Source organism: Agelaius tricolor, unplaced genomic scaffold, assembly GCF_023055355.1.
Source record: "Agelaius tricolor isolate 1412-34295 unplaced genomic scaffold, bAgeTri1.0.p SCAF_11, whole genome shotgun sequence".
In the NCBI taxonomy this organism is placed as follows: Eukaryota; Metazoa; Chordata; class Aves; order Passeriformes; family Icteridae; genus Agelaius; species Agelaius tricolor.
In genome coordinates, this window is record NW_027269271.1 from 25,476,781 (window position 1) to 25,504,589 (window position 27,809).

Sequence of the window (27,809 nt, forward strand, 5' to 3'; positions counted from 1 at the left end):
AAAATTTGTATGTGTATAATTTGGTAAGGTTCCCACACACTTTTGGCACAAGTGAAATTGTGGTTTCCTTTGATACTATTGTGGCATGAAGTTCCAATGTGGTAAGCCACATCTTATTTTGATAACCTATAAAGCATTTCCTAAAACCATGTTTGTTGATTAATTAATTTTTCTTTGGAAGCCCCAGTCTAGGAAAGTAAGAAGCTGTAGAGCTAAATTGTGTGGCATGTTTTAGTGCTGGAGAGCCTCAAAGCAGAAGGAGAAAATAACCTAAACTTCCAGTCAGCTAACAGAGGAAAATTGGTGATGGAGAGAGATTATGTGCCCAGGGTGTCTGGCACAGACTGATGGCATGGCCTTATGTCCCTGTGCACATACAGGGCCTGTGTGTTCTCAAGCACTGGTGCCAAAGGCAGGTGAGCTTGGGTTCCTGGAGTGGCTCAGTGTTGCACTACTCACAGCAGAGCTGGGGCCAAGGGCTACTGCTCTGTGCTACTACTGCTTCTTCTGTCAAAGCAGGTGGAAGAGCACTGATACATCTTTATAAATTTAATTTCTCTCCAGTGTTTGGTTTTCCTGTTTAAATGCACTATGTATTCTGCCTTTTTTTTTTTTTTTTTGCTTATGGTGATCCAAAGCTTCTCCATATTCCTTACTTGTCATCTGTGTGAGAGCCATAACCACTGACTTCAGATGAACATGCTTTAAAGATCAGGAGTACAAAGTTACATCTTTATTTGGAGATTTGTACAGAAAAACGATCCAGTGGAATAGTTAGAAATGCAGTCCAAGGCAAGGAGCTAAGTGCACAGAATGGTGTAATAATAAAAATAATCCTAAGAAATCAGTGGATCTCCAGCCACTCAAGGGGAAGCAGGACGGGTTATTTGCCGGTGAACCGAGGCGGTCGCTTCTCCCTGAAGGCAGCCATCCCTTCCTGACGATCTTTGGTGGGAATATTCTATGTGAGAAAAAAAATAAAACAGAGGTATGTTTTCCATTTCCAACTCTGATGTGTTTTTAAGTCCTGACTAATTTGGCAGTAGTGGTGTAAGACTAAGATTGCTTTTCTTTTAATGATACATAAAATTCCATGTTTTGCAATTACGAAAAAAAGACAGGGTTGCAGTGTAAGTTTGTAGAGTAGCTCACAAACAAAGCACCTAAGAAAAAACCCATAGATCTATATAGGAAAACAGTTTTCCCATAATCTTCATACTTCATCATCTTAAAATAGGCTGAGAGACACATTATATTGTAGTATTGTAAAACCCTGTATTGTTCCATTAGCTGAGAAAGGTGAATGCTCTCAAAACTTGCCACAGTGAACTTCAGGAGGAATTATTTTGAATTTATTAAACTAAAACCATTTGTAAAGCTCATTCTATAACTAACATACAGTTGTTCCTTTCAGGAATGAATTCTGAAGGCAGATTACCTGGGCATAACACATCCCCTCAATAGCCATCCCTGATGCAATGTCAACCTGGGAAGGAGAGGAAAGGTGTGAGGTTTGTCTGAAGTACAGCCCTCAAAGCTACTCCAGAGCTCTCAAATCAATCAGAGCAGTCAGTCACTCTCAAACAGTCATAGTAAGTGATCTTCACTCCAAATTACAAGTACAGTATTACTATCTGTAGGAAAAAAAAAATCCTGCCATTTTACTTTTACTTCTAAAGAAATCTTTTAAAACCTCTGAAATGTTTTTAAGTGTCTGATAAAAATTTTATAACTCATCTGTTCTAAACATTTTACTGTAGTAATTTGTAAGAGCTGCTAGTCTTTTCATTCACTTCAGTATTTAAACAAAATAATTATTACCTCCATTCCTTTGTTTATTGCCAGTTTTCCCATTTTCACAGCAAACGGTGCCTTTATTAAAAACAAAAAACAAACCACAACAAATACTTTAAAATAATTAAATTCACATTAATTTATAACAGATTGATTGTTATATTATTATTTTGCTCCAAATGACATCTTAGTCTACAGAAATCTGCAGTAAGTTAATAAGTATTTTATAAAAATCAATTTGGTGTTGTCTGCAGTTCACAGATGAACACGGTGTGAGTTTCAATGTCCTGCAGGTCTGTGTGGCTGCAGCTGGGGGCTAAACCTGCCCTGTGGCTTAAGCAGCTGGATGTTAACACTTGTTCCAACAGAAACTGCACTCACAAAAAGGAACAGACTTAAAAAGGCTTAAAGATCAGGAACCAAGAGTTCAGTATTTCAGAGAAAGGAATTTCAGGTGTTTGTTTGCTCTCTTAAGGGGAGCACAAACACTGTGTTTACATTGTCCCATGAGCAATGCACTTACCTGGGGCAGGATTTCTTTAGCCAAAGTCAAAGCTCTCTGGTAAGCTGCGTCTCCCTCGCTGTTCTGGGGCACTGAGTGATTTACCAGCCCCATGGAGGCTGCCTGTTCTCCATCAACCTGTCTGCCAGTGAAAATGAGTTCCTTGGCAAGGCCTATTCCAACACATCTGGGCAGGCGCTGGGTTCCACCTTAGGACAACGGGGAAAACACCATTTTCCATTTCTGACAAATGCCTCACTAGTATTTTGTCTCCTTATAAAAGCAAGAACCTTAAAAAATAAAGGGATCATATGTTTTTTTAGTAACTACAAGCTGAAGATGTTAACATTTTGAGAGGCATCTGAAAGACTTGAGTATTTTGATAAAAAAGAAAAGGTATAAAGGGACTACATTCCTACATTCAGAGTAAGTCTGAGACAGAACTCTTGATTCATAGATCTCTTTCGTGACTGTAAGATGCTACTTCTAATTTACATTCAAAACACTTCCAAGTGTTCGCGAACACACTCTAATGGCAAAATATTTACAATACAGCTGAGAAAGTGAGATTTAATGAATATTAATGAAGGTTTAATGAAGGTTAAGATTTAATGAAGGTTACCTGCTCCAGGCAGAAGTCCTCGTGTGGTCTCAATAAGGCCCATTTTAGCTGATGAAGCTATAGAAAAAAAATAAATGTAGAGTTAGCTACATTTTGATTTGTATAACTAGAAGTTTTCCAGATTGAACTGATCAATAAAATAGAAACTGTCAATACTGAGCTGGAACTCCATTTCTCCAGGTAGCCAGAAAGTCTGAATACTACAGTACTTACTCCATATCTGTCTCAAGTCTGCTTACCCCAGTGTAGCAATTTTAGCTGGAAAAATGAACCTCACGCCCCTGCTAGATAAAATACAATGGATGGAGGCACAGAAACAGAAGAAATAAGTCTTCCAACCCAAACTGATTTAAGCTGGGAAGGTTAGATCTGGCTAGAGTATATCTGATCCAGTATTAAGTTACTATAACTATTCAATCTTACTAATAAATAGTTTTCTAAAGGAATCCTAATCTTACCTAAAAATAGGTTTTACTTTTTAAGCACAGGAACTACTTTCCAAATAACTAAATGTCACCATTTCTGTACAACCTTCTCTTGAATTTCTCTCAAGCTTCTGGATTCCATTAACAATCCCCTGTCACGTGTGTAAGTTCTCTTTCAAATGCAGCCATCAGTTGCCAGGAGGTTGCTCCAGTGAGCAGCACAAACCTGCCACGCGGAGGTCACAGGCCAGGGCCAGCTCTAATCCGCCACCCAAGGCGTAGCCATCGATTGCAGCGATCGTGGGCACAGGCAGGGCAGCTGCAGAACAGAGCACAGATTGCACAGTTGTGTTCCACAAGTTCTGTTTCGCATGGCTCTGGAATTTAAATCCTTACGTTCTAAAGCTTTCAGTTCAGAATTGCTCAAGGACTCGTTTTCTCCTGCCACAAATTTCTTGGCCTGGAAACAGTAAAAGCTGTCTTCTTGCACTTCTGCCTTCTTTGTAAGAATGCAAAACATGCTTCTTCCATGCAAAGAAGCTTGCAAACAAAGTACTGCAATGCAAAACAGGATCAATCCTCTCCTTGCAAATTTATGACATGAATATTCATCTGTTGCAGTTAGTTAAACAGCCAAAGAGAAGACACCATCCCTAGGCCCTGTGACAACACTTGGTTTTTGTGGTGCTTTTGTTAGCCAAGGCTCCTGAAAACAGTAAACACTGTTTAACTAGGTTACCTCATAGCTGAGGAGCTTGATGTACCTGGAGATTAGCTTTTTTACATATTCAGGCAGCTGAATGCAAACTTCTGAGGTGAGCTGGTTCTCTGTTGTAACCACCCCTCTGACTGCTCCTGTCATTTTTTAAAAATTACTGCAATTCTGATTGGTATTTTAGACAGATTTGACTTCGGTACTTCTTTCTAGTGAGAGCAGAATAATTCATAAATAGGGGAAGAAAACTCCTTGCAGAAGCTCATATTCATTTTGCAAAGAAAAAGAAAAGGGAGGTGAGGGAGTTCTAGATAACAGCCCCCCCTGACATTGCACAAATCCATTTAGCAAATCCATTCAGAGATTCAAATCCATGTTCTTAGGTCTGTGCCACATTTTGAGTGTTTCTGAACATGTACTGGAAGTGGGACAACCAACACATCACTTGCCTCCCAAGCTTTCCACAGAAGTGTGGAATAAATTAATCCTTTCTTGGGGCAGGTATTTATCACATAGGTGTGTATGTGCTTTATTGTGCATAAGAAACACATCTTGTCCTTGGAGGGGCAGCAGGATGGGATTTAATTCTAATTGGATCTTTCTTTCAGGCATAAGCTGAAGCCATTTGGAAAGCTACTCCTAGGTGGATAACCTGCTGGTTATCCCCTCCTACAGCATTTCTAAATGTTTCACTACAAGTGGTCTAGAATAGATTTTCCAACTGATGTAATCCTTTTACCTATTTCATCCATAAGATTTCTCAGTCTTCTAACAAACTCTCCAACTTCTGCATCATCCATCTTTGCACGTTCCTTTAAATCTGCTCCTAAATAAAGGAGAAAAGGTTGGAATCCAGGAGAAGACATCTGAAATGTTCCCTCCTGTCCCTCTCAGAGGACAGACCATTTAAAAAGTCTGGGATACAGCATTCCAGTTAAGTAAGGTCCATGGAAGTTGGAGTGTGGACATTTGGGCTGCAGCAGTAACGAGAGTGCCCCTCTGTGCCCTTTTGACATATTTATTTTAATTTCTTTTAGCACTCATTTCCAAGTGCATGATCTGATTGGCACACAGCCCTAGGAGCCACCACATTTTCTGAGAATGGTTTGCAGAGCCTTTGCTACTGACCTGCACAGAACACTCCTTTCACCTGGCTCTTGAACACCACCACCCGCACCTGCTCATCGAAGCGCAGCTGTTCCAGGGCACTGAACAGCTATGGGAGGGGAGTGCACACAAGAGAAGAAAAATTTTAGGCATGTGGATATACACTGAAATGATAGCAAGTTCCTAATCTATGCTAGAAGTGTTTTGGGTTTTTTCCCTGCAGGTGCCAGAAAATTCATGGAAATCATGTCAGTAGAACCTGTGGGTTTTTCCACTATAAATTCAGAATGACACATTTCCCCATCTCTTTTTTCCTTCCACTCATAGATGAACCTTTGCTGTATCTAAAATTCCCTTCCTGTCCAGGAATGAGCCAGACTTTCTATAGGATGTGTCATCCTTGAACAGATCACCTGCTAAGGTGTGACAATGAGTATGCTTTTGTTGTAATGACACAAGTAAGGACATTAACTTGCATCTGAGTTAACTTCAATAAATTAACTTAAAGTAGCTAACTTAAATAACCCAGATATCCCTGCCCACATCTAAGGCAGTAACTGTTACATTCTGTTTTTCTCAAGGTTCACCTGTCTTGTCCCAATCATCTGCCCTTCATCATGAGATAAGGGGTTGTTTTAGATTTCCCACAACTATTCTCACTGCAGTTAGTTATTGATCGTGGTTCCAAACACACTCACAGGCCAGGCCCATACTCACTTCATTTACAAATACTTTTCCCAGTGAATTTCTCGCGTGGGGTCGGTTCATTAGGATTTCAGCAATACCTTAGTAATAGGAGACAATTTCAGTTATACTTCATTTAGTTCTCTGACACAGTAATTCAACTGGGAATAATATCTGCTTATGCTGCATCTTCTCCTTCCTGAAAATGCATATAAAGTATATTCTAAAACAATCAGTTATTTTAAAATTGGAGGTGGCACACCATGTCTACAAAACTCAGTTATGCAGAAGAACTGTAAATTCAGTAGGCCTGTAAAAGACTATGAGGAAGCAGACTTTTAGAAAATGATCAGGACATCCAAGAACATATCTCTTAGAATCACTGCAGAAGTGGAAAAAAAACCAAACCAAACAACAAACCAGAGCCCAAATGATCCATCTTAGGTTTCTCCTTTGAATGTTATTTAATTTTTATTGTACAGTCTTGCTGTGTTCAAGTACATTCCCTAATGAAGGAAACCATCCTCTTGGGATTGCTGTTTGCATGAGAACAGCACAGACAGGTCACACTCAGTTCATGTTCCAGAACCATTTTGAAAGTGAACTCCATTTAATTTCAACATTATAAGCTCATCAGCAGAAAGGACTCTACTCAAAGTTCCTAAGTCCAAGCAGAAAAATAAAACCACAGCATCTACCTAATTCTTAGCACATGTGATTCGTAAATTATTATCCAATGGCTTCTGTATGCTTTGGAGAGAAAAAAACCAACATCTTCTGTTTTTTTGTCTGGACTTCTGCTCACTTCCCAAGCCTTAACATTGGAAGATGCTGTTGCTGTGCTGTAGGTGCACAGCCGTACCTTGCACCTGCCTTGCTTGGTCTTTCTGCCCTGCTGGAAGGTCTCTGTTTATTCCTCTGCCTATGGCCGTGGCCAGCTGCTGAACCAGAGATGTGTGGCACTGGAACGGAGACACGAGTGAACAGCGGGAACCAGCAAAGGAAATGTACAGCTGGTAACTACCTAATGTCTTTGTAACCCGCAAAATACCAAGAACTGTTTATAAACTCCTGCAACAGTTACACAGAAAGTAAATCCCGGGCAATCTGAGCCAAACCTCAAACTACTTCGTGGTTCTCATGGATAAATGTGTCAAGGTCCTGTCCTATCTTTATCACTGCTGTTAGAAAAATGTTAATGCTGTTAGAAAAATCTAAAGTATGCAAACCAGAACTTCCTGCGTTGAGGTCGCATGCACACATAATTTTAGGGGGAAAAAAGTATAGAACTATTCATTCTGCAGCAGCGTTTTGAAAAACAGCATCAAGGCATTACTGAAAGCAGAACAAGGAGCGCCCCGGGCTCGGCAGGGCTGTCACCCACCGTGTGGGGGGACACACGGCCGCGCTCACGCCAGGCCGAGCTGTTTCCGCCGGGAACGGCAGAAACGGAGCCGCGCTCCGAGTCCGGCACTCACCGCCGCCGGCCGCCCTCAGCAGCACCTCCGCGCCCCGCGGCGCCCCGGCCGCGCCCGCCCGGCCCCGCGCCCCGCGCAGCGCCGCGGGCACCGCCCGCCACAGCCGCAGCATGGCCATGGCCGCCGCCGGAACCGGCACGGGCCGGGCTCCGCCTCCCGGGGAACGGCCCCCGCCGGGAGCCGGCAGCGCGGGCAGCCCGCTGACTGCAGGGGAGCGGGGGAGGAGCCGCGAGGTGCGAAACAAGGGCGCCACCGCAAACAGCACCGTCAGGAGCTTGGCTGGAGTTGGCACCTCCTGGGCGGGGTGCAGCCAGGTCTGTGGGAGGCAGGAGGTGATTTGCATTCTGCCCGAGCCGTGGAGATCCCCAAGGATGACGGAGTGAGGGAAGGGCGAAGTTGAGTGGATGAAGGGTCAGATATTCAGGTCTCTCTGTAAATAAATCTGTAGGTAACAAGCAGCATTTCAGAAAAAGAGAAGGATCTCGTCACGTATCCATCCCAAAGACAACTCTAGAGGAAAAGAATTACAGAGCCACAAGATCAATTGGGTTGGAAAAGACCTCTGAGACCATCAAGTACTGCCTATGACTGATCACCACCTTGTCCCCCAAACCATGGCACTGAGTACCACGTCCAGTCTTTCCTTAAACACCTCCAGAGATGGTGACTCTCTGCCCAGAGCACCTCCCTGGGCAGCCCATTCCAATATTTTGGCACCCTTACTGCGATGAAATTCTTCCTAATGTCCAACCTAAACCTCCTCTGGTGCGACTTTAGGCCATTTCTCTCATGCTGTCCCTTGTTCCCTGGGAGCAGAGCCTGACCCGCAGGGTGAGGAGCTGTGGAGAGCAGCAAGGGCCCTCCGAGCCTCCTTTTCCCCCGGCTGAGCGCCCCCAGCTCCTTCAGCGGCTCCTCACAGCACTTGTACTCCAGACCCTTCACCATCTTCACTGCCCCCCTCTGGAGAAGCAGCGAACTTCATTGCACGTCCGCTTTGGGAAAACGTCTGCTAATCGCCGGGATGGGGGAATTCAGGGGGATAAGCAGGGATGTTTGTAAGACCGGCCATGGCTGCGCTTTGGGCAGGGACACCCGGCCCGTGCCGCAATGGAGGCGCTGCGCCTTTAAGGGGCGGGTCCATGGGGCCCGGCCCCCGGGCGCTCGCTCCGCCCCCGCCCCGGTGTCGCTGAGGGCCCGTGGGACACGGCGACAGCAGCGGGAGAAGCAGGGATTGTCCCGCCGCCATCGCCGTCATGCAGCGCCGGGTGTTCGTAGTGGGCGTCGGCATGACCAAGGTACCGGCACCCGTCTGTGCGCGGGGGGACACGGCCCGCGCCAGGCCGGCCTCGCCGCGCCCCCCGGCTGTCCGCTGAGGGGGAAGTGCTGCGGGAGCAGTGCTGCGGGAGCCGCCCACGCCCTCCCCGGCGCGGCTGGAGCCCCTCACGGGACGCGGTGGCTCCTCGGGAGCGCGCTGGCACAGCCCGGTCCCGGCCCGGCGGCAGCGGCTCCGCTCAAAGTTCACCCTCGCTCGGGTGCGGGGGAGGCCGGACCCCGGCCAAGGTGAACGTGGTGCTCCGCAGAGCGGGTCGATACAGCAGCCCTGCAGCGGGCACGGTGTCCCCGTGTCCCTGTGTCCCCACAGCTGCTGGCCCCGGGCCCGTCCCGGGACAGGGCTCAGGGCAGGGTCTGTCCTGGGGCCTTTCTCTTCCTGTCCCTGGGGTTGTGAGCGCACGGTTCGCCCCGCTCAGCTCCTCCGCAGCTCCCCGGGAGCAGGTGGAGCCAGGTGGGGCTCCTCTCCCAAGTAACGAGTGATGGGACAAGAGGAATTGGCCTCAAGTTTCCACAAGGCATGATTAAGGCTAGAATTAGGATTAAGCAAAAGTGCTCTGCATTTTCAGGAGTGGATCATCTCAGTTACCACTTGAGCATGACTTGAGGAATTGTCAGGACTCTTCTCCTCTCTGTTAGCCCAAGCAGTATCAATACAGACTTCTACAATGACCAACTCGCCAACTGTTTTTTCTTATGACCTTTGCTGTGTAGGTTCTCTGTCTAAATGAATGAAAGGAGGCTCTGCAGAAAGTACAGCCAAGTGGTACGAATGACTGGAGTCAGGGACATAAGCAGAAGGAGGCAGCAAATTGACTTTCATATGCTCACAGGGGACATCAAATAATTTGTAGGATTATAAGTAGTTAGCATGAGGATTTCTTTTAGCAGTGACACTTTTTGTTAGTGATGTAAAAATGCAAACCACATGTACTTGTGATGGTCTCTAATGAGTTACACTGCAAAGAAAATAGAAATGTCACCTCTACTCCAATGTTGAGGAGTAAGGTATGATAAATTCTCTACAAAGAACAAACATTTTCTTGTTACAAATAGGATGATAAGAAAAAAAAAGAAAAAAAAAGTGTAAGGGAAGTATTTATCAGAGCTTCAATGAATATTATGATGAATTGGTGAAGATTACAGTTATTCTCTGTCCCACCCACAGGCTTTGGACAGGATTATTGTCCATCTCCATAGTCATGGATCTTCTTTAACAGTGACCAGAAATGGCTCTCAGCTCCCATAAAGTTGCACTATTTTCTCCTTTTTGCCATTGCAGGGTCTGGCAGCAGCACTTGGGAATTGTAAAGATTTTGTACATGCACTTTTGGGTCAATGAAATTACATTTTATTTGCATTATTTAAAACTTATTTCTAAATTAAATCTAAAGCTTTTACATATACCAATTTGAGCAAAATATGAATTAAATCTCACGGTGATCTATTCTCAGCTTGTTTTCCTTCCTTTTCTCTTGCCAGTTTTCAAAGCCTAGTGAGAAGTGTGCTGATTATCCTGACATGGCTAAGGAAGCAGGTAATTTAGTAATAAAGCATTTTGTTTGATTGCTGATGTTTTTTTAGGTCTTACAGCCAATAGTTTTATTACACACATGAAGGAAAAGCTAATGTTTAATAAATAGATACATCTAAAAAACAGATCTAAAACTCAGACCATTTTCAGCAAATCCACAGCTGACCTGTCCAGGTCAGCCCTTCCAGGCTGAAGTCAGCAGGATAGCTTAAAACTGGATTGTGCACTTAAATAATTGAATACTTACCTATATTATTGAAAACCTACTCTCATTGGGATTAACAACCTTGGGCATGAGCACAGAATTGATTGAATGAAATTTTCTGATAAAGAAGCTTGTTCAGAACTCAAAATACTGTGAAATTGTCCTTATGAGAATGAAGTTGTCCTTCTGAGGTACAAGACCATATTTGTACCATATAATAAGGAATCTCTACAACTCTCATTTGTGAATGCAAGACTCATGCATACTACTCTAGGTTTGTTTGTTGTGGTTGTGAGAGCTGATTTTTTTTTTTTAATTTTACCTTAAATTTTAAACTTTTTTTCCAACTTTTAAACTTTTTTTTTTTAGGCCAGGCAGCTTTAGCTGATGCTGGGATTCCTTATTCAGCAGTGAAGCAGGCATGTGTGGGTTATGTTTATGGTGAGTATTGTTTGATTGAGATGTGACTTCTGCAACAATTGCAGGCTGCTAGGTAGATAAAGTATGAGGAATGGCATCAAGAAACTTTCTATTATGGGGAAATCTATTTCTGTTCCAAAAAGATTTTTCCATTTACTTTCCTTCTGGTTCTCTATTAGCAATTGTGTTGTGGCAACTGAAGTAGAGTCAGTCTGCTGTGGTACCTAGAGCAGCTCCCAAGCCTGGGACCCTTCTGTCCAGTCCAGTTATGTCCCTTTGATTCACAGCCCATGAAACAGAAACAGGACAAACCTTTCTGGTTCTAAAATCTGAGGAGTTTCATCTTGTTTCTGAGGTTCTTTACTGTGGATACCTGAGAGCCATACTCAAGGTGACAGCTCAGAGGTTCAGGATTACAGTTTAATTGGTAGCATTGCACATACTGGCAGCAAAAGCAGAACTTTTGTTAGTTTGTGCCTTATTTTAATGTTGTGTTTCCTTTTGAAGGTGACTCAACCTCTGGGCAGAGGGCAATCTACCATGGTCTGGGTCTAACTGGCATTCCCATCATCAATGTTAACAACAACTGTGCTACTGGAGCCACTGCTTTGTTCATGGCCAGACAGCTTGTAGAAGGAGGTGGGTTGTTCTGCTCTGTAACCTCAGAGATGCAGTAGGATGGTGTATGAGGGTGTACCTGTCTTTTCCTGTGTCATGTCCTGAGTATGAACCTAATCAGTTCTGCCAGTTAAGTGTTTCTGCAGTAATTGTTTGCAGGAGTGCAGAACAAGTGGCATTAGAGTACTGCAGGCACTAAAAGAAGAATCTGCTAAAAAGCTTAGCTTTTTTCTTTTAGCTTGAAGTTACTTCAAGTGTTTAACTACCATGTTTTTGGAAGGGAGGGGAGAGAGCAGGCTGACAGACCTGCTTTGAACCATCAGATTAGTCTTTCCTCCTATTTTTGCAGTTCGTTTGTGGACTTTGATACTTTCTTGCACTGATGCTGATGTTTCTGTACTGACAACCATAGTAACACTGTGTATGATTGTTTAGTATTTGAAACTGAGACATAAATGCTTGCTTGTCTATGAGAGTTGCTGTCAGACAGTTAAGAATAAAGCCCAGTGCTGTAGTGATCTTTCACTCTTAGGTATCAATATCTTTGTATCAATACCTTGTCCATCTTAATGTAACTCTTTCAAAAATGAAGGAGGAAGGAAGAGCAGCTGGCAGGTGTTTGTGTACATATCTTGTAATGGATTAGTTGTTAGTACCCAGTGTCTTTTATAATCACATTGTGCTTTAAATAGCCACAAATTTTATTTTATTTTAAGGTTTGGCAGACTGTGTTCTGGCACTTGGCTTTGAGAGGATGGCAAAAGGATCTCTTGCTTCAGGTGTAAGTGTCTGAAACACTTGATATGTTTCTGTTTGTACATGAGATGCACTTCTTCCTCATTCTCTGAGATGTATTATCAATAACACCACTTGCTTTACTGTGTTCCTGTAGATGATGACAAAAGAAACCATTAGTTTGATCTAAATAATCTTTTAGTGAGTTCTGTGACTCTGATGGCAGCTATGACATACTATAAAAAAGAAATTCTAAAACATCCCATGCAAAATCCATGTGTCATGTTTGTTCTATTTCACCAAGATTATGTTAAAGGCTGGGTTAGTGGGGGAAAAGGAAAATACCAGATAAAATGCTGAAGCTTTGAGTAACTGAAGTGTCTTTCTCAACAACAGCAAATCAAAGAAAGATTCTGGCTCTGCTGCTCTGATGCTTACTCAGTTGACATCTTAACACACTCTCCCAAAAACTGAGGGCTTCTTGACTCTTATTTGTTTTTACTGGAGAAGTGTGTGTGGGTTTGTTTGTGTTTTGCCTTAAGGCAAGCAATATTAGAGCCCATATGTCATTTAACTGCAGAACTGCCAAATTCGATAATATATTCAAGAGGTTTGGGTGAAAAATGTTAAATTTAGCAAGTGATAAAAATGAGAAAGAGTTATCTTTTAACATGTTTTACAATATTTCATCTAAGCTTAATTGAAAATACTACTAGAGTATTAATTTTATAACTTGAAGCTATGTAAATGGTAGGATTTTAAGTGAGGTGAAAAATACCTAAAGTCCCCTGCTGAAAATAGTGACTGTGATTAAAATCATGTAGCAGTGATTCTTGCCATGAATCAGTGCAGTGGTTATAATGTCAAGCATTTTCTGCTTATTTCCTTTTTTTTATAGCTGGGAAATTATCAATACTTCTGATCATGTCTCTGAAGTGCAGCATACTGCCCAGGGACTTGTTAAAATATTAGAAAAACCTATCATTTGTTTGAAATCTGTGACAGTTTTGTGATGATGTTGGGAAAAAAAAAGAAATTATGATTTGCTTTATTTGCTTTGTATTTCTTTTTTCAGTTTGCAGACAGAACTAATCCTATGGACAAACATTTGGAAATTATGATAAATAAATATGGCCTAGCAAGTGCTCCAGTGGCACCTCAGATGTTTGCAAGCGCTGGCAAAGAACATATGGAGAAATATGGTCTGTTAAAATACATTTTTTCATTGTCTTCTCTCTATGAAGTGATTTAAAAGTAATAGGATTTTGTTTTATGAAATGATAGCATTAAGGTTGCATAACTCCCTGCATTTGATCCCTGTGCCTTAGGATAGGTAGATGGGCATGGGGCTGAACTGTTTGGCAAAAGCTGTTGGGTATTTGATTTGATTTAATACCTAGTACAAGGCTGCTGCCACTGCTGTTTGCTACCCCTGACCAGACAAGGAAATTGGCTCCAAGGTAACAGCCTGGCCTGTTGTGCATCTTTTATTTGCACTTTTAGGCTATTGTATAAAAAAAAAAAAAAATAGACTCTACAATTTCACTGCAGCTGTTTTGCACTGATAGGAAAATGATCATTTAAGTTTCAGTAGTAGAATAAGACATCAAATAAAATGCACTTGTTTTCTGTGTTTTTATGTGAGACTTAAATATGCAAGTGGGTTGTTCTGTCAGCTAAAACTCAGCCATGTTTAGTAGTCTTTATCTAATTTTGAAACCTCAGGTGAGATCTAAGGAAAGTCTTCATAACAATGTGTCTCTTGTAAAGATGCTTGTAAAGGTCAGATTCTTATATGACACAATATTTAAACTGTTATGTCAGCACTGTTTGAGCAAACAAAGTATTTAAACACAGGGGTTTTTTCCCCTTTTCAGGGACAAATCCAGAATACTTTGCGAAAATTGCATGGAAGAACCACAGCCATTCAACCAACAACCCGTGAGTCACGTACTCTGCCTCTATAGTCAACATCCCTGCTTGCTAAAAAAATTCATTCACAACAAAGTAGTATTTTTAGAATATGTTCAGAATATTTTCAGCATATATTCATTAATATGGAATGAGAAAAGAAATAAATTATTCTAGAAATATATGAAAAACTAATTCTCTGTCCAGTGCCTTATACTTTGTAAAGAGAGCTCTATAGCTGCCTAATAGTGTGATATTGGTATGTGTACTGCTCAGTCTGAGATGGCACCTGTGTGTTTCCCTTAGGTATTCCCAGTTCCAAAAGGAGTACACGTTAGATGAAGTTCTGCATTCTCGCAAAATTTTTGATTACTTGACTGTCTTACAGTGTTGGTAAGGAGAGGACTTTGCATTGTGAAATAGGTCTTGATGTTAAGACAAATATGGTAGGACATCTGTTTAAATAAAGTCTGTTTGAGTGTTAATTATAATTTACAGATTGCTTTAGGTAAAACTTTCTATAAATAAATGTGGAAAATCTGTCATGACAAAACACTAGGTACTTGCTCTCAGTGTAATACAGTGAGCTGAAAGAAGTTTTGTACTTTGGGGTTCTAATGTAATTCTGTTCTTTTACTAACGTGCATCCATTGCTGTTAACTGTTAATTCTTCCCTTCAGCCTTTCCTAAGCACTCCTGGAGGGTGTATATATGTTTATATATGTTTATAGCCAAGTAGAAGCTTTGATTTGTCCTAAATTGAAAAACCTTAATGACACATTTCTATTTCGATGTAATGATTTTCAAATGTCTGCTATAAACATTACTGAAAGTGTCCAGTAAGCACTGATGGAATTTATAGTTTCAGTGGAAGCAGCCAAAGAAAGTGGAGTTTTGTTTGTTGGGTTTTTTTGTATGTATTAAAAGATAAATCTATGGAAGATCAACAGTCTAATGAAGATTGACATTACTGATTTAGAACAATAACATCATTATTTTTCTTTCAATCAGTCCAACATCAAATGGTGCTGCAGCTGCAGTTTTGGCTAATGAGGAGTTTGTGAAAAGGCATCAATTGCAGCCAAAAGCTGTGGAAATTCTAGCACAGGTGATGGCTACTGATTATCCAAGCACATTTGAAGGAAACAGTTGTATGAGGATGGTAGGTTTACAATTCTGTATTCCCTGGTACTCATTGGGGTGGTTTTTCTGAGGTTTTTTGTTTATGGTTTTGGGTTGGCATTTTTGTGGGGTTTTTTTGTTTGATTTTGGGTTTTTTTAAGTACCTGCAAATCCTAGTGATGCTATAAACATTTTCATGTCAGTGAGCAAACATATTATGCTATGTGGTGAATGTAAAATTGATTTCATTTGGACAGGTATGGAATAAGCAAAGAGTATGATTGTGGAATGATAGTAAGTAACTTATAAACAGGCTATCAGAAACCTAGTTTTTAACCAATTATTTACAGGCTGTTTTTTAAACAACTTTACAGCAAAAGAAAATTCCTTTAATTTTTCTCTTTATAATAGTAATGAAATTTAAAACAATCAGGTGGATCATAGAAAAAGGTAACAGTGCAATTTGAGGATTTGTTTCAAGGCTGTTGGTCTGAGTCATGCAAAGGAACAATTTGGGTTGTGATCAAGGTTAAGGAAATAGAGGATATTCCCCAGAAAGGTTTTGCATGCCAGCAATAAGCCTTAGAACATGTTATTTCTTTCTAGACAATTTTTATTGTATGAACATCAAACTCTGACATGTGATGCATTAAAATAAATCAGAATACCATCTCCTTCTTTCACTGACCAGATCTCTAGAAGCACAGTTAAGTGTAAAAATTAAACTGTGAGCTATACTTCTGTAATGATATTTTAACATAGAATTTTTCCTTTTTTTTCAGGTTGGCTATGACATGACTAAAAATGCTGCACAAAAATGTTTTGAAAAAGCAGGGCTGAAACCTACAGATGTTGATGTGATTGAACTTCATGACTGCTTCTCAGTTAATGAGTTCATCACCTATGAAGCTCTGGGACTGTGTCCAGAAGGTAATAGCAGCAATGGAGATAATTTTTTTATTAAAATGGAAAGCACCAAGAATACCCAAATTAAGAACTCCTGTGATCTCAGTCTTAGGCCCCTTTTTTGGAGCTGCATTCTATCATAATCTTACCCCAAGATTTCCCTCCATCTGTGTATTTCCTTTTAAGAAGATAAATATAGGACAAGAATTGCCTGTGGGGGGCCTTAGCCAGTCACTGATCTTTGAAACATCTTTGCCTCAGATTTATTGGCAAATTGTCAATGTGCATCTAAAGTCAAGTGTGTAACAATGCTCAGATTAGTTTAATGTCAGTGAATTTGCAACAGATTCAATGGCAGCAGAATTTAGCTCTGTGTCTGTAAGTAAAATCATTAAAGTTTTCTGCTGAAGAGGGTTTTTTATGATTTCAATTAAATAATGCATTGAACTGCTATTTCAGTTCATGATGTATTTAAATTGTAAACATATTCTTGTTTTGCAAAGATTATCATCTGATATTATCTTTCTCTAATTTGTTTTTAACTAACTGTGAGGAAATACCATATTCTGGCACTAGGTGGTATATTAGGTCTGAGCTTTCTTACTGAAACAGACATGGAACTCCAGGAAGGCTTATGTGTTTGCCTTTTAATATCTGCATTCTACTGTCATTTTTACTGACAAAATGCAAAAATGGTAAATTTTTGACATATTTAAACAAGTGCATTAAGCTCTTTAGGTTCATTCCTTTAATTGATGCAGAGTAATCCTGGTGGTACTTGTCTATTTGACTAATTAGCCTTGTGCATGGTTATTTAATAGTGCTGCTCTCACAACCCTTTGTCAGTCTGGCCTTAATAGTATATGAGACTTATCTTGGAATGATAGATAATTAGGCATAAAGATTAATGAAATGGCATAAACCACTGAGGATTTAGATGGGCAAATCTGACCTGGCATTCTCATTTAATGGCACCATGGAGCAATGACAGATCTTTTTTACACTTCAGTGTTAATGTAGGCTGGAGAAGCTGGTACAAGAATAAATGAGTAAGAGCCTGGTTAAAAGGGAGAATTGTCTGTAGTCTGGAAAGCTAAATAATTCTGAATATTAGTCCTCTGAGTGGTTTTATTCACTATTTTGATGTCTTAATACAGCCCAAGGTACCATTAGTCGGCCTTTGTGGCAAGGGTTTGTGTTCAGCTTGGTGCTCACATTCAAAGTCCTGAGGGTCACAAATTACAACTTACAAAAAATGTAATTATCACTGCAGTTTCATGAACAAAATATAAATAGCTTCATTATACTGATTACATCATAATGCTGTATACACCAACAGAAAAATTCAGCTGCAAATTAAAAACAACTTTTGTACCAAATGCTTCTCTTCCATGTTATGCTTTCTCCAATGGTATGAGCAAGTCTCATTAATGTAGTTTGGCCAATTTTTGCTCTTTGTAAAAGATGAGCTGTAACATTTCCTAGGGTTTGACTGACATGTAGCACCTCTGGTGAGTTACAGGAGAACTGAAAAATCACTTACAAATACAAAAAGAACATTTTTCTTACATGAATACTGTTTTATAGGAAGAGCATGTGACCTGATCGACAGAGGAGACAATACTTATGGAGGAAAATGGGTTATTAATCCCAGTGGTGGGTTGATTTCCAAGGGACACCCTCTTGGTGCCACAGGTATGCAAAACCTTCATTTAATCACACCCATTAGATAAGAGATACAGCTCTTGAGCAGGCAGGTGCTTCCCACCTGTGCTTGAAATGTGAGGGCCTCAAAGCTTCTTCCCTCAAGTCTTCTTTCCAAATAATCCAAGTGTTGGAGCAGGGTTACACAGCTTAATCTTCCTAAAGAATTGCTCAATAGTACAACTTCTGAATAATATTTGAATAACTGTTCTAATATGATGTCATCCTTTAAAATTCTGGTTTTGGAGATTTTTCCTGCCTCTGAATAGCCTGTACTATTGTTAGCTGTACTAGAGCCTATTTTGTTAAGTCTTGGATGTCAAAATATTTATCTGATGTTTACAACAGAAGCTCACTTGGTCACCATTTCCCAGCAACATAGGTTTCCCCTTTTTTTTGTTTGTTTTGGGTTTTTTTTTCCTTTCTTTAAACTGCTGTTCTTGTTTCTAAATTAGTTGGCTCTTGGACAAAATGTGTTGGATTTGTGAAGACAATTCACCCTCCTTGGGTGAATTTGGAAATGAGAAATTATCAGAAAACTGGAGAAGATGAAACCTTGTGAAACACCAAATCTTAATCTAAACAGTTGTAACAGTGAGCTACAATATTCAGTTAAGTGTGGGGGCCAGAGGAAGTGTTAGGAAACTTTGGAGGAAAAGGGTTCCAGATAATGACACTGTGGATATCTGTAACAGAGTGAGAGTATTGCATTGCCAGGTTTATGTTAATTTTTGTCAGTTACACAGTGATAGAAGCAGAGCCACTTTGTGCCATTCTTGCTTCTCCAGTGCTGTGGGATGGAGGAAGAGTCAGTAAAATGCAGAAAATGACAAGTCTTAGCCTGTCAGCTTCATTTCCCTTGGAAACACTCTTGAGGCCAGTTACATGCTAAGCAAGGGTCATGTAAATCCTCTGAAATATCCAAACCATTGCAGGGCAGGCTGTACCACAGTGCACACCTCTCCTTGAGGCTGAGAGAATGTGAATGAAACCTGTTCATTCTCATCTAGGACTGGAATTTTAAAACTTCTTAACTTCTTCATAATGTGTCAGTTGGCAACATGTACAATTCTGTACATGAAATGCAGATTGCTTGTCTGCCTTGTCCAAAGACCTGTGCATTGTCCAGGGGAAGGGAAAGGAGAAAAGTGTGAGGAATGTGCAGAGAAGGGCAGTGGAGCTGGGAGAAGGTCTGGAGCACAAATCCTGTGAGGAATTCCTGGGGGGACTCAGCCTGGAGAAGAGGAGGCTCAGGGGGGACTTTCTCATTCTCTCCAACTCCCTGGAAGAAGGGTTGTAACCAGAGGATGAAAGGATACAGCCTCAAGCTGTGCTAGGGAGGTTTAGGCTGGACATCCAGAGGAATTCTGACACAGAAAGGATGGTTAAACACTGGAATGGGCTGCTTGGGTGGTGGTGGAGAGCTGAAGGAAGGACATGCTGCACTCGGTGCTTGGTCCTGGGCTGGTCTCAATGGTCTCGGAGCTCTTTTCCAACCAAATGAACTCCGGGATTCTCCCGGAGCAGGCCTGGCTGCAGAGAGAGCTGATGGCATGGCAGAGGGTGAACATAATCACAGAGTGTCAGGGCTGCTGTGCAGAGGGATTCCCCTTCCTTTGGGTTTCCCAGGGACATCCAGTTCTGTGAAAAACGCCAATCACTTGTTTTTAAAATTCTAAAAGTTTAATAGTAATAAAATGGTTATAAAAATAGTAATACAATTAGAGTAATAATAATTTGGACAATTTGAATTAGGACAATATGAGACAACAAAAACAAAGAGTTACAGACAGTCCGGGTACCTTTTTCTGGGCAGCACGAGCCTGAAAAAGGACACACGTTAACAAAGGATTAACCCTTAAAAGCAATAGCCTGTTGCATATTCATACACTTCATACATGATGCATAAATTCCATTCAAACACAGGATTCTGTCTGGTCAGCGGTCAGCTTCTTCCTCTGAATCCTAACAGCGCCTTCGAGGCGGGAAGAAGTTCGTTTCTTCTGATAAGAGGGCAATAAATTCTTTCTCTCTGAAAGATTTAGATGTCCTGTGGCTGCTACCTCGCTGCGAGTCCTTTCTTTAAACAAAGTATCCTACATAGCATAGTTTCTATTTTAACATTTTTTATAACCTAAAACTATATTTAACACACTACTTAAGAGAATTAATACAGCATTACTTTCTAACACAGCACATATAATATTCATTTTACTATTTGCGAAAAGCCAGTCATAAAATGCATGCATTTTCCACCAGTTCCCTAGCTGGGAGTTTCCCAGAGCCGTTCCCGGGTGCGCGGCGGGCAGGCCGCGGGCTGAGCCGGCTCTGCGCTCGATGTTTCAGGGCTGGCGCAGTGCGCGGAGCTGTGCTGGCAGCTGCGCGGGCTGGCGGGGCGGCGCCAGGTGCCGGGGGCGAAGGTCGCGCTGCAGCACAACCTGGGGCTCGGCGGCGCCGTGGTGGTGACGCTCTTCAGGATGGGCTTCCCCCGGGACAGCAGGTGAGCCGGGGCTGACACACGCCGGGGGCTCGCCCGGCACGGGGGGAGCCGCGGCTGCGCCGCCAGGCCTTCCGGAGCGCTCGGCTGGGGCTGCACGGAGCGCGGGGACAGCGCTGCCGGCCCAGCCTGGCTGTCCTGCTGCCTGCGCCCTCACGGCTTCGTTCTTTTGGAGTTATTGCCGCTGTAAATTAAACACTGCTGTGTTCCTGCAGCACTGCACGTCTGTACTGAGGTTAAAATTCACACACTCTCGTGTCACATTGAGCACATTGAGAGTTATTGAAAAGCTCGCACCGGCTTGTAGAAATGGCTCATGTGGAGCCATTCCTCAATGAGGAAGAGCGATGTTCCGAGGAAAAAAGCCACCAAATAAAAGCCAGTCCGAGAATAAAACAAGACACATTAAAAGCGACTAATTGAAACTAGGTATCTGCCAAAACCAGCGAGACATTCATGGGAACAGAGAAACCACTGCTTTCAGTGCTAGAATTGTTACTGGTTTAGCTCTGTGAAGGATTGCTTTCAGCCCTGTTTCATGTGATACTGTAATTCCTTAGAGTTCTGGGCTGTTACTCGCTACAGATTGAGCTCTTGCAATTGTAGCATATTTCAGAATGGGAGAACGCTGATATGAAGGTATCTGCATTCTGCTGGAACTCAGTGCTCAAATGGACAGGAATTGAGAGAAAACACTTAAAATTTATATTCTGGTATTTCAGGGGACACTTACGATACAGTTCCCTTTACATTTTCAATTTCAGCTTTCCTTAGAAAGGCATGGTTATTGTGGGTGTTATGGCTTTTAAAGCTCGATCCCAGTGCTTTGTTTTCTCTGAAAACCTGTGAACAGCAGAATTTATCATACATGGCCTTTCAGAAAGAAACACACCCCTCCCTCCCAGCTGATATTTCTAACATCTGTTTCAGCTATACCTGTGCAATTCCTGGGAGGTGACAATATAACCTGTGGAAGAGGTGATGAGAGAGAAGCCACTGAACTTTGAAGGGCTGCAGCAGTGATTTTTTGTGGTGTCAGGAGTGATAATTGTGTCTCTTTTTTAATCCATAAGAGGTTGTAGCATGTGAGGAAAAATATGTCTTCTGATGGATTCTCTTCAAACATGTTCACGTAACTTGTCAGTGGGTGTTGGTACAGTTTTACATCTGAAGGGAAAAGGCTGTTACAGAGAGTACACCTTTTCCCATTGCTTTGAGCTTTGTCTTTAAAAATACTGTCACTTCATGGAAAATGTTGCTATTTTTATATCATCAGCCTTGAGGTGCTGCTAGAAGTAATCCTTCCTGTCAGAGAGAGCTTTTCATATACAGATAATATTTCTCCCGAAGAAACTTAAGTCTAATTTACTGTTGCTCATTTCACCTTCACTGGTGTTCAGGATTTTTAAAATACTGCCTTAAGTACAACTCAACCCAGAAAAATCTTAGCAATGCTCATTTCATCTTATCCTAGAGAAGCTTAAAGCCCCTTAGTTCTCCCAAAGGCTCTGTGTGGGAGATCCCTGACACAGGGAGTTGCACCAATGTGTGTCAGACTTTGGAATGGAACAGAGTGGCTGATGTGCCCCTTATGTAACTGAGTGATGATGTGCATTGTGAAATTAAGGGAAAGGTGGTGAAACTCCATGTTTATGGAGATCCTTCACACCAGTTTCCTACAATACAGTCACTGGTTCCAGATCAGGCCTGTGGCTTTAGTAATAGCTGGTAAGAAAGTGAATCAAGGCAGCAGGACTTGATCAGTTTTGCATTAGTTTTTGAAACAGTTCTGCTTTTTGTTTGGTGGCTTTTTCTGAACTTTACAGTGTCCATCCTGTTAGTACAGCCTTGGTTTATTAGCAAAATGGATGTGTCTCCTTAGACAAGACAGTGCCCACTCTGGCCACCCTGTCACACATCTGCAGGGCAGTGTCACTGCCACCCCAGTAAGCTCCAGCAGCATTTCCTGAGCAATTCTATCACTTCAGCAGTATCAACCCTGACCACAGTTCTGGGCTCTGCTGCCAAGAGGTGGTGATAGCAGGGAACCTGTTCCTCCTGCTCCTTAAATTGCCATTTCTTAGGACATTTCTCTATACCTTGGCTCTGTGTGCCCCTGCAGGAATCAAGAATTGGGTTTCATATTGCTATCAGGCCATGCAGGGTGATTTCTCCAGAGTATTAGGAATAAGATTAATGATTTACTTCCATTGTAAAATTAATCTTCAGTTCATCCACACAGAACACCCAGATATCTGGAGTGATTGTAATTCAGGCTATCAAGAGAGCAAGCTTCACTTTGATACCAGAGTTGCTTTGTACTAATGAAATGTTCCTTGCTGGTGTTAGACCCATTGGTGATCATTTGAAGATGTTGAAAGTGTGATTTCAAGTGTTTAAATTAATGGGGTTTTTGTTTCAGCAATGGCCGCATTGCAGCTGTGCCTCTCAGTGCAGCAGTTGATGGATTTAAAGCACACCTGGTCTTCAAAGAGATTGAAAAGAAGCTCCAAGAGGTATCTGGCTACTTCTTTTACCTACAGCAGGATTTTAATTGATAACAGAATGTGTGTGAAGCCTGTTGGGAATGTATTAGCATCCACCACTTCTTTGGGACTGCTCATTGAAATAAATGCTATAGATTGGATTTTGTAATTTTTACAATTCTTTGTAAAAGAAGCCTTTTACACTCTGCCATGATTTTAAGTCACCTTTTTCCCAGATAGTTACTGCCTGCATAAGGATATTTCAGTGGAGGCAAGTTTAGATTGTAGGTGAGGAGCTTGCTAACTAACCAAAGAACTTTGTGTTTGGGGTTAGGTGCTTGCCTTTTAAGTGTGATTAGAAGAAGAAATTGCATTTTGTCAAACTCATGTCAGGACAAGGCTATTAGGACTCTTCTTAGTTTAATAGATTTCAATATAGACAGTCATAGTTTGAGTTTTTTTGTTTGTTTAGATTTTTTTGATGGTTGTTTAAATAATGCCTAGTGGGAGGAATAGATATTTTTATGTTAGTAGAAATGGTGAAGGTTTTTAATTACTTTTGTTAAATTAAGACTAACTGAAAATTATGTTGAAGTAAATTACTTTCTCATTCCATGGTCATTACAGGAAGGAGAGCAATTTGTTAAGAAAATTGGTGGAATCTTTGCCTTCAAAGTAAAAGATGGTCCTGGTGGGAAAGAAGCAACTTGGATAGTAGATGTGAAAAATGGTAAAGGCTCTGTGGCAGTTAATTCAGGTCAGTGCTCTTTTATTATGTCATTCAGAACACACATAAAACTAATGAATACAGACTCATATTCTGTTCAGGTTGTAGTGACCTTGAGCAAAAATTATGTAGAGCTACCTTAATTTTAAACTTTCTAATTACTGACACTTTTAATCCATGGTGCTTCGGCCAAGAACTAAACAGCTTCTACTCTGAATCTGTCTGGAGATAATAGTGTATTTTCTTAGAGGCTACAGACAGATCTGTGATGTGATTTCACAGGAATCAGAATGAAAACAAAAAAGTGAAAATCAAACCTGGGGGATTTTGTTGCTCTCACCTCTTAAAATTTGGGCCAAAAATGTAATTTGTAGCTGTTTCTTCAGTTGCTTTGTTGGAGACACTGGTAGGCAGTAAACTGGTCTGCCTTGTCAAGTTACTTCTCTGCAGGTAGTTAAACAACAAAACTTGATTGGTTTCAGTGCTGTATCAGCTGACATAAACTTCCAGTTCCATTTTGAAATAAGAAACAGACTGGGTGGTGTTGGGGAGCCCCATAAAAATATTGAGAACACAAGATTTGTACCCTTGCCATGAAAATGTCTTGTCACAAATCTGAAGTCACACACCCTAGTAATGAAAAAAAAAAAAAAAACCAAACACAAAGGCAAGAGCCAGTCCTCAAAATCTGGTATATCCATGAACCTGCAACACAAACTTTTAATTAAAAACATGATGGGGATTTGATTCAGAAATTCACTGTTATATTATTACAAAAAGAAGACCACAGTCTTTTGTTGCATGGGCAGCAATTTGTCAAAGATTTCAATCTAATAATAAGATGAGTGAAGGAAAAGATGTGTGCAGATTTTAGCCCTTTGGTTACATATCAGTATTTATATCAGAGTTTATTAAAACAAATTTTCAGCTTACTTTAGTAAGAAGATCCTAGAAACTTCTGTACTTGAAAGAATTCAAATGAGTGCTTTCAGAATGCACATGTTGTTCCCATGGAAGGAGAGGGCAGGAAATGCCTGAAATGTCAGTAATGAACATCTTAAGAGAGTGTCCCAGTGGAAAACTCATCTATTCCAAGCTGATCTTCATACTAGCAAATATAAGCTTGATAAAGCTGAAAAATGCTTATCAGTGCTTGCAGTGAGCATTCTGTCTGGATACAGGTAATTGTTATTGATTTTCAGTGAATTAATTTGCTCAGCTTTTCAGGAAGGCCCATCTTTCTCCACTGTTGAGGTGCTCTGTGCTACAAGGTGGCCCAGCTGCCTCTTGCTGGTATTGTTTTAATGGCTCTTGCTTGTACATACTTCAGATATCATTTGCTGACCTGTGGTCTGAAGGGATGCTCCACACAGTTGTAACTCCTCTAAGTGTTTCATTTCTGAGTTTGAATCTTCATTCTTCTCCTGTCTTGCAGATAAGAAGGCAGATTGTACAATCACCATGGCTGACACAGATCTGCTGGCACTCATGACTGGCAAAATGAACCCTCAGACAGTAAGTACAGCAAAGATTACCTGATCAGGGAACAGGTTGGTTTGTTTTGAATGTGTTTAAGTTGAAATAATTTGAATGTTTTCATCCAAAACTGCCATGGCTGATCTGAAAAAGGACAATTCTTGGTGTGCTCTGAGCAAATCACTCAAAGTGAGATTCATCAAGAAGGACAGGGATGTGTGTCAGATAGCCTGCAGGGGTGTGGCCCGTGTTATATCCCAGAATATAATCCCAGATATAATAGTGCTTGGTTTGCAGAGAAGAGGCAATCCTGCTTTTACCACATGCTATGAGAAAGGCCTACATTCCTTCTTTCTTTGGAGGGCTTTACCCCCATAGCTGACATTAGTGTAAGGAGTCACCTTGATGCTGAAAAGTAGGAATTGAGCTGAGCATCCACTGAATGCCTGTCATTTTTTGTTGTTGGGTGGCAAGTTTGGGGGGGGTTTGTTTGGTTGATTAGTTTCATTTTTTTTTATTATTCCTCTATGCACCAAAAGCAGTCATAGTGTACAAGTAAACCAGATGTTTAAGTTAATTTTAAGTTGCTGTTCTGTGCTTCCAGATTTGAAGTGCTCTGGGTAACTGTTTCAAGATTTTGGTCTGGTAATCATGGGGTAAATTTTGCAAACTGAAACGTGTCTAGGAGAAGTTTTAAGATAAAACATATTATAGAAATGTTGTAATATCCATGTAGAAAATTCAGAAGCAACTCCAGCTTTACATCTACATTTTGGATATTTTGGTGCATGCAGTTTATCTCCTTACAAGGTCTGGAGAAAAAAATCCGAATTTTCTGCGTGTCTGCTTTACAAACAGACATTTGTAAAATTGAATTGATCAGGAACAAAGCCAGTTGAGGCTGAGGAAGATTGAGCTAAGAAATCAGTTGTGGCACTACTGTCACTGTGGCTTTATAGTCTGCAGTTGGATTCATGAGCTTGTCTGCTATGAGCAGTCACCACCCAACCATGGGCTGTTCTGCCTGCTCCATGTACAGGCCCATGGCTGTGATAATCTGAGAAACAAGCAAGTTTATTCTCTTTAGGTATCAAAAATACAATACAGCTTCCTCAGCTTGCTGTTCTGCAGTCAGACAATACATTTATTGCTGGATGTGAGGTGCCAGAACTGTTGGAAATACCAAACTGCTCATCCATAATAAGCCATAACTGTCTGGAGGGGTGCATTTGGGATAATAGGTTGTATTGCATTTCACAGAATTTCTCTTTCTTTTCAGGCATTCTTTCAAGGCAAATTGAAGATTTCTGGGAACATGGGCATGGCAATGAAACTTCAGAATCTACAGCTTCAGCCAGGCAAAGCTAAACTTTGAGCTCAGTAGAGTAAATAGTCAGTACTTGATATTCTTGACAAAAAAGTAGAATTAAACTAGACATTATCAATAATATGGCACAGCCTGGGTTTGATTGGACCTCTCTCACCTAAATTCTGTGGTTAGAGACCTTAAATCTCTTAACAATTTCCATCAGTTTCTCTATGGCTGAGCTTGAGGCACTAACATTTAAAATGGTACATGGTGGGGCTTTGTGACAGCTTTTGTTCTAATCAGTATGGACATTTTGTAAAAATTAGAGCTGAATTAGGCTGCTTACTGTTGTTGAGATTAGGTGGGTAGGAAGAGAGGAAAGTTATAAATAGTTTGGCATATCAATGAAATGAGTTTCATTTTATAAAGGTTGTGATAGCAGATCATACAAATGCTTTCTGACTTCCATTCTCTCCAATTTGCTGCTGCTTAACATTAAAATGATCTTGTAAAGGGGATCTCTAACATTTTTTTAGAATAGGAATTTGCTATAAAATACTTTTCTTATTACTACTTTGGAATTAAAAAATAAACAAAATATCCAGAAGTAAGCAGGAACTAGAATGCTGCTTTGAGGTTCACAGGATTTGATAATACTTCACCTTGAAAACAGATTTGATTTGCCAGGAGAGCAGAGAGGGAGGATAACCAATATGTTACCTGGTTTCTCCTGGTAAAAGCTGGTGTTGATCATGATGAAACTCTTGTCAGTTATGTAAAAGCTTTAAGTTCTGTTTTGGGAAAATGTATTCTGGTTGGAAGTTTAATAGAAAATTAAATATACTTTTCCTGTTCTTCTGTGTGTCTCTTGCTCAGATTTATAAGCGTGGATTTCATGTTAATGTACTGAACTGAGGATTTTATTCAGGTTGTCACAAAGGACACCTGCAGGCATCCACTTTTTCCTCCTCAGGCACTAAAAACTTCATCCATAAACTTCATCTCAGTCCAGGAGACACATCTCACATCCTCACATACTTGGGCTATGGCTCAGGAGCTTACACTGAAACTTTCACTTCCCTGGCTTAACGAAAGTAATAATAAAAAAGAGCAAATTCAGGCCAATCATTCTGCCTCCTGCTGGGAATGGTGACAGATTGCTGAGCAGTTAGAATGGCTCTACTGCATCAGACCAAAAATCCTTCTGGCCCCCTGGATTCTCTCCCTGTTGGTACATTGGAAGAGGAAGATGGCCAATCATCTGTTTACTCAGAGTACTTTCCTAACTGCCACTGATTGTCTTTTGGTTTTTTCCCAGCTCACCAATTTGAGCCAGAAGTGAATATGTTTGGATTGTCTTTCATGAGTTTTTCCAGTACCTTTTGGAATCCTTGGACAGCTTTTTTAGCATGGATCATGAGTTTATGAACCTACACATCATATAGAATTAAACTCACTCCTTTTCTATCCTATACATTGCAGTTTTATACCTCTTAGGTTTTG

At 41.0% G+C, this 27,809-nt stretch overlaps 2 protein-coding genes across 4 annotated transcripts; one reads left to right on the forward strand and one right to left on the reverse strand.

Annotated features, from left to right (window-relative positions):
• Nucleotides 1-711: 711 nt before the first annotated feature.
• Nucleotides 712-8,390, reverse strand: ECHDC2 (enoyl-CoA hydratase domain containing 2). 3 transcript variants are annotated; one of them, XM_071436742.1, is made up of 10 exons: nt 7,328-7,495; nt 5,883-5,950; nt 5,187-5,274; nt 4,798-4,884; nt 3,570-3,662; nt 2,919-2,975; nt 2,318-2,505; nt 1,822-1,872; nt 1,439-1,486; nt 712-961 (listed from the first exon to the last, which is right to left on the reverse strand). In XM_071436742.1, exons 1-10 carry the CDS (start codon nt 7,443-7,445, stop codon nt 884-886), a joined length of 876 nt encoding a protein of 291 aa, XP_071292843.1. In that variant the 5' UTR covers nt 7,446-7,495; the 3' UTR covers nt 712-883. The 3 variants fall into 3 exon arrangements, with proteins under 3 accessions (XP_071292843.1, XP_071292845.1, XP_071292844.1); XM_071436744.1 differs by lacking the exon at nt 7,328-7,495 and adding an exon at nt 7,234-7,276; XM_071436743.1 differs by lacking the exons at nt 712-961; nt 1,439-1,486; nt 1,822-1,872 and having other exon boundaries at nt 2,497-2,586; nt 7,328-8,390.
• Nucleotides 8,391-8,473: 83 nt separating this feature from the next.
• On the forward strand, nt 8,474-27,160 carry SCP2 (sterol carrier protein 2). Its single transcript, XM_071436750.1, has 16 exons — nt 8,474-8,622; nt 10,139-10,193; nt 10,765-10,836; nt 11,323-11,454; nt 12,150-12,214; nt 13,244-13,370; nt 14,046-14,109; nt 14,386-14,472; nt 15,091-15,241; nt 15,984-16,131; nt 17,695-17,802; nt 20,158-20,311; nt 22,731-22,824; nt 23,422-23,551; nt 24,957-25,036; nt 26,277-27,160. The coding sequence occupies exons 1-16, from the start codon at nt 8,581-8,583 to the stop codon at nt 26,370-26,372; spliced, it is 1,605 nt and encodes a 534-aa protein (XP_071292851.1). The 5' UTR covers nt 8,474-8,580; the 3' UTR covers nt 26,373-27,160.
• Nucleotides 27,161-27,809: the final 649 nt, after the last annotated feature.

What these genes read in the sequence shown, in the direction of transcription:
- ECHDC2 (XM_071436742.1), bottom strand. Translation starts at nt 7,445, where the DNA reads ATGGCCATGCTGCGGCTGTGGCGGGCGGTGCCCGCGGCGCTGCGCGGG. An exon ending in AGGACTTCTGCCTGGAGCAG is followed by an intron (nt 2,506 to 2,918) that starts GTAACCTTCATT and finishes CGTTGTCCTAAG; the next exon opens with GTGGAACCCAGCGCCTGCCC. An exon ending in CAATAAACAAAGGAATGGAG is followed by an intron (nt 1,487 to 1,821) that starts GTAATAATTATT and finishes TCTCCTTCCCAG; the next exon opens with GTTGACATTGCATCAGGGAT.
- SCP2 (XM_071436750.1), top strand. Translation starts at nt 8,581, where the DNA reads ATGCAGCGCCGGGTGTTCGTAGTGGGCGTCGGCATGACCAAG. An exon ending in GAAACAGTTGTATGAGGATG is followed by an intron (nt 15,242 to 15,983) that starts GTAGGTTTACAA and finishes CTTTTTTTTCAG; the next exon opens with GTTGGCTATGACATGACTAA. An exon ending in TTGAAAAGAAGCTCCAAGAG is followed by an intron (nt 22,825 to 23,421) that starts GTATCTGGCTAC and finishes TGGTCATTACAG; the next exon opens with GAAGGAGAGCAATTTGTTAA.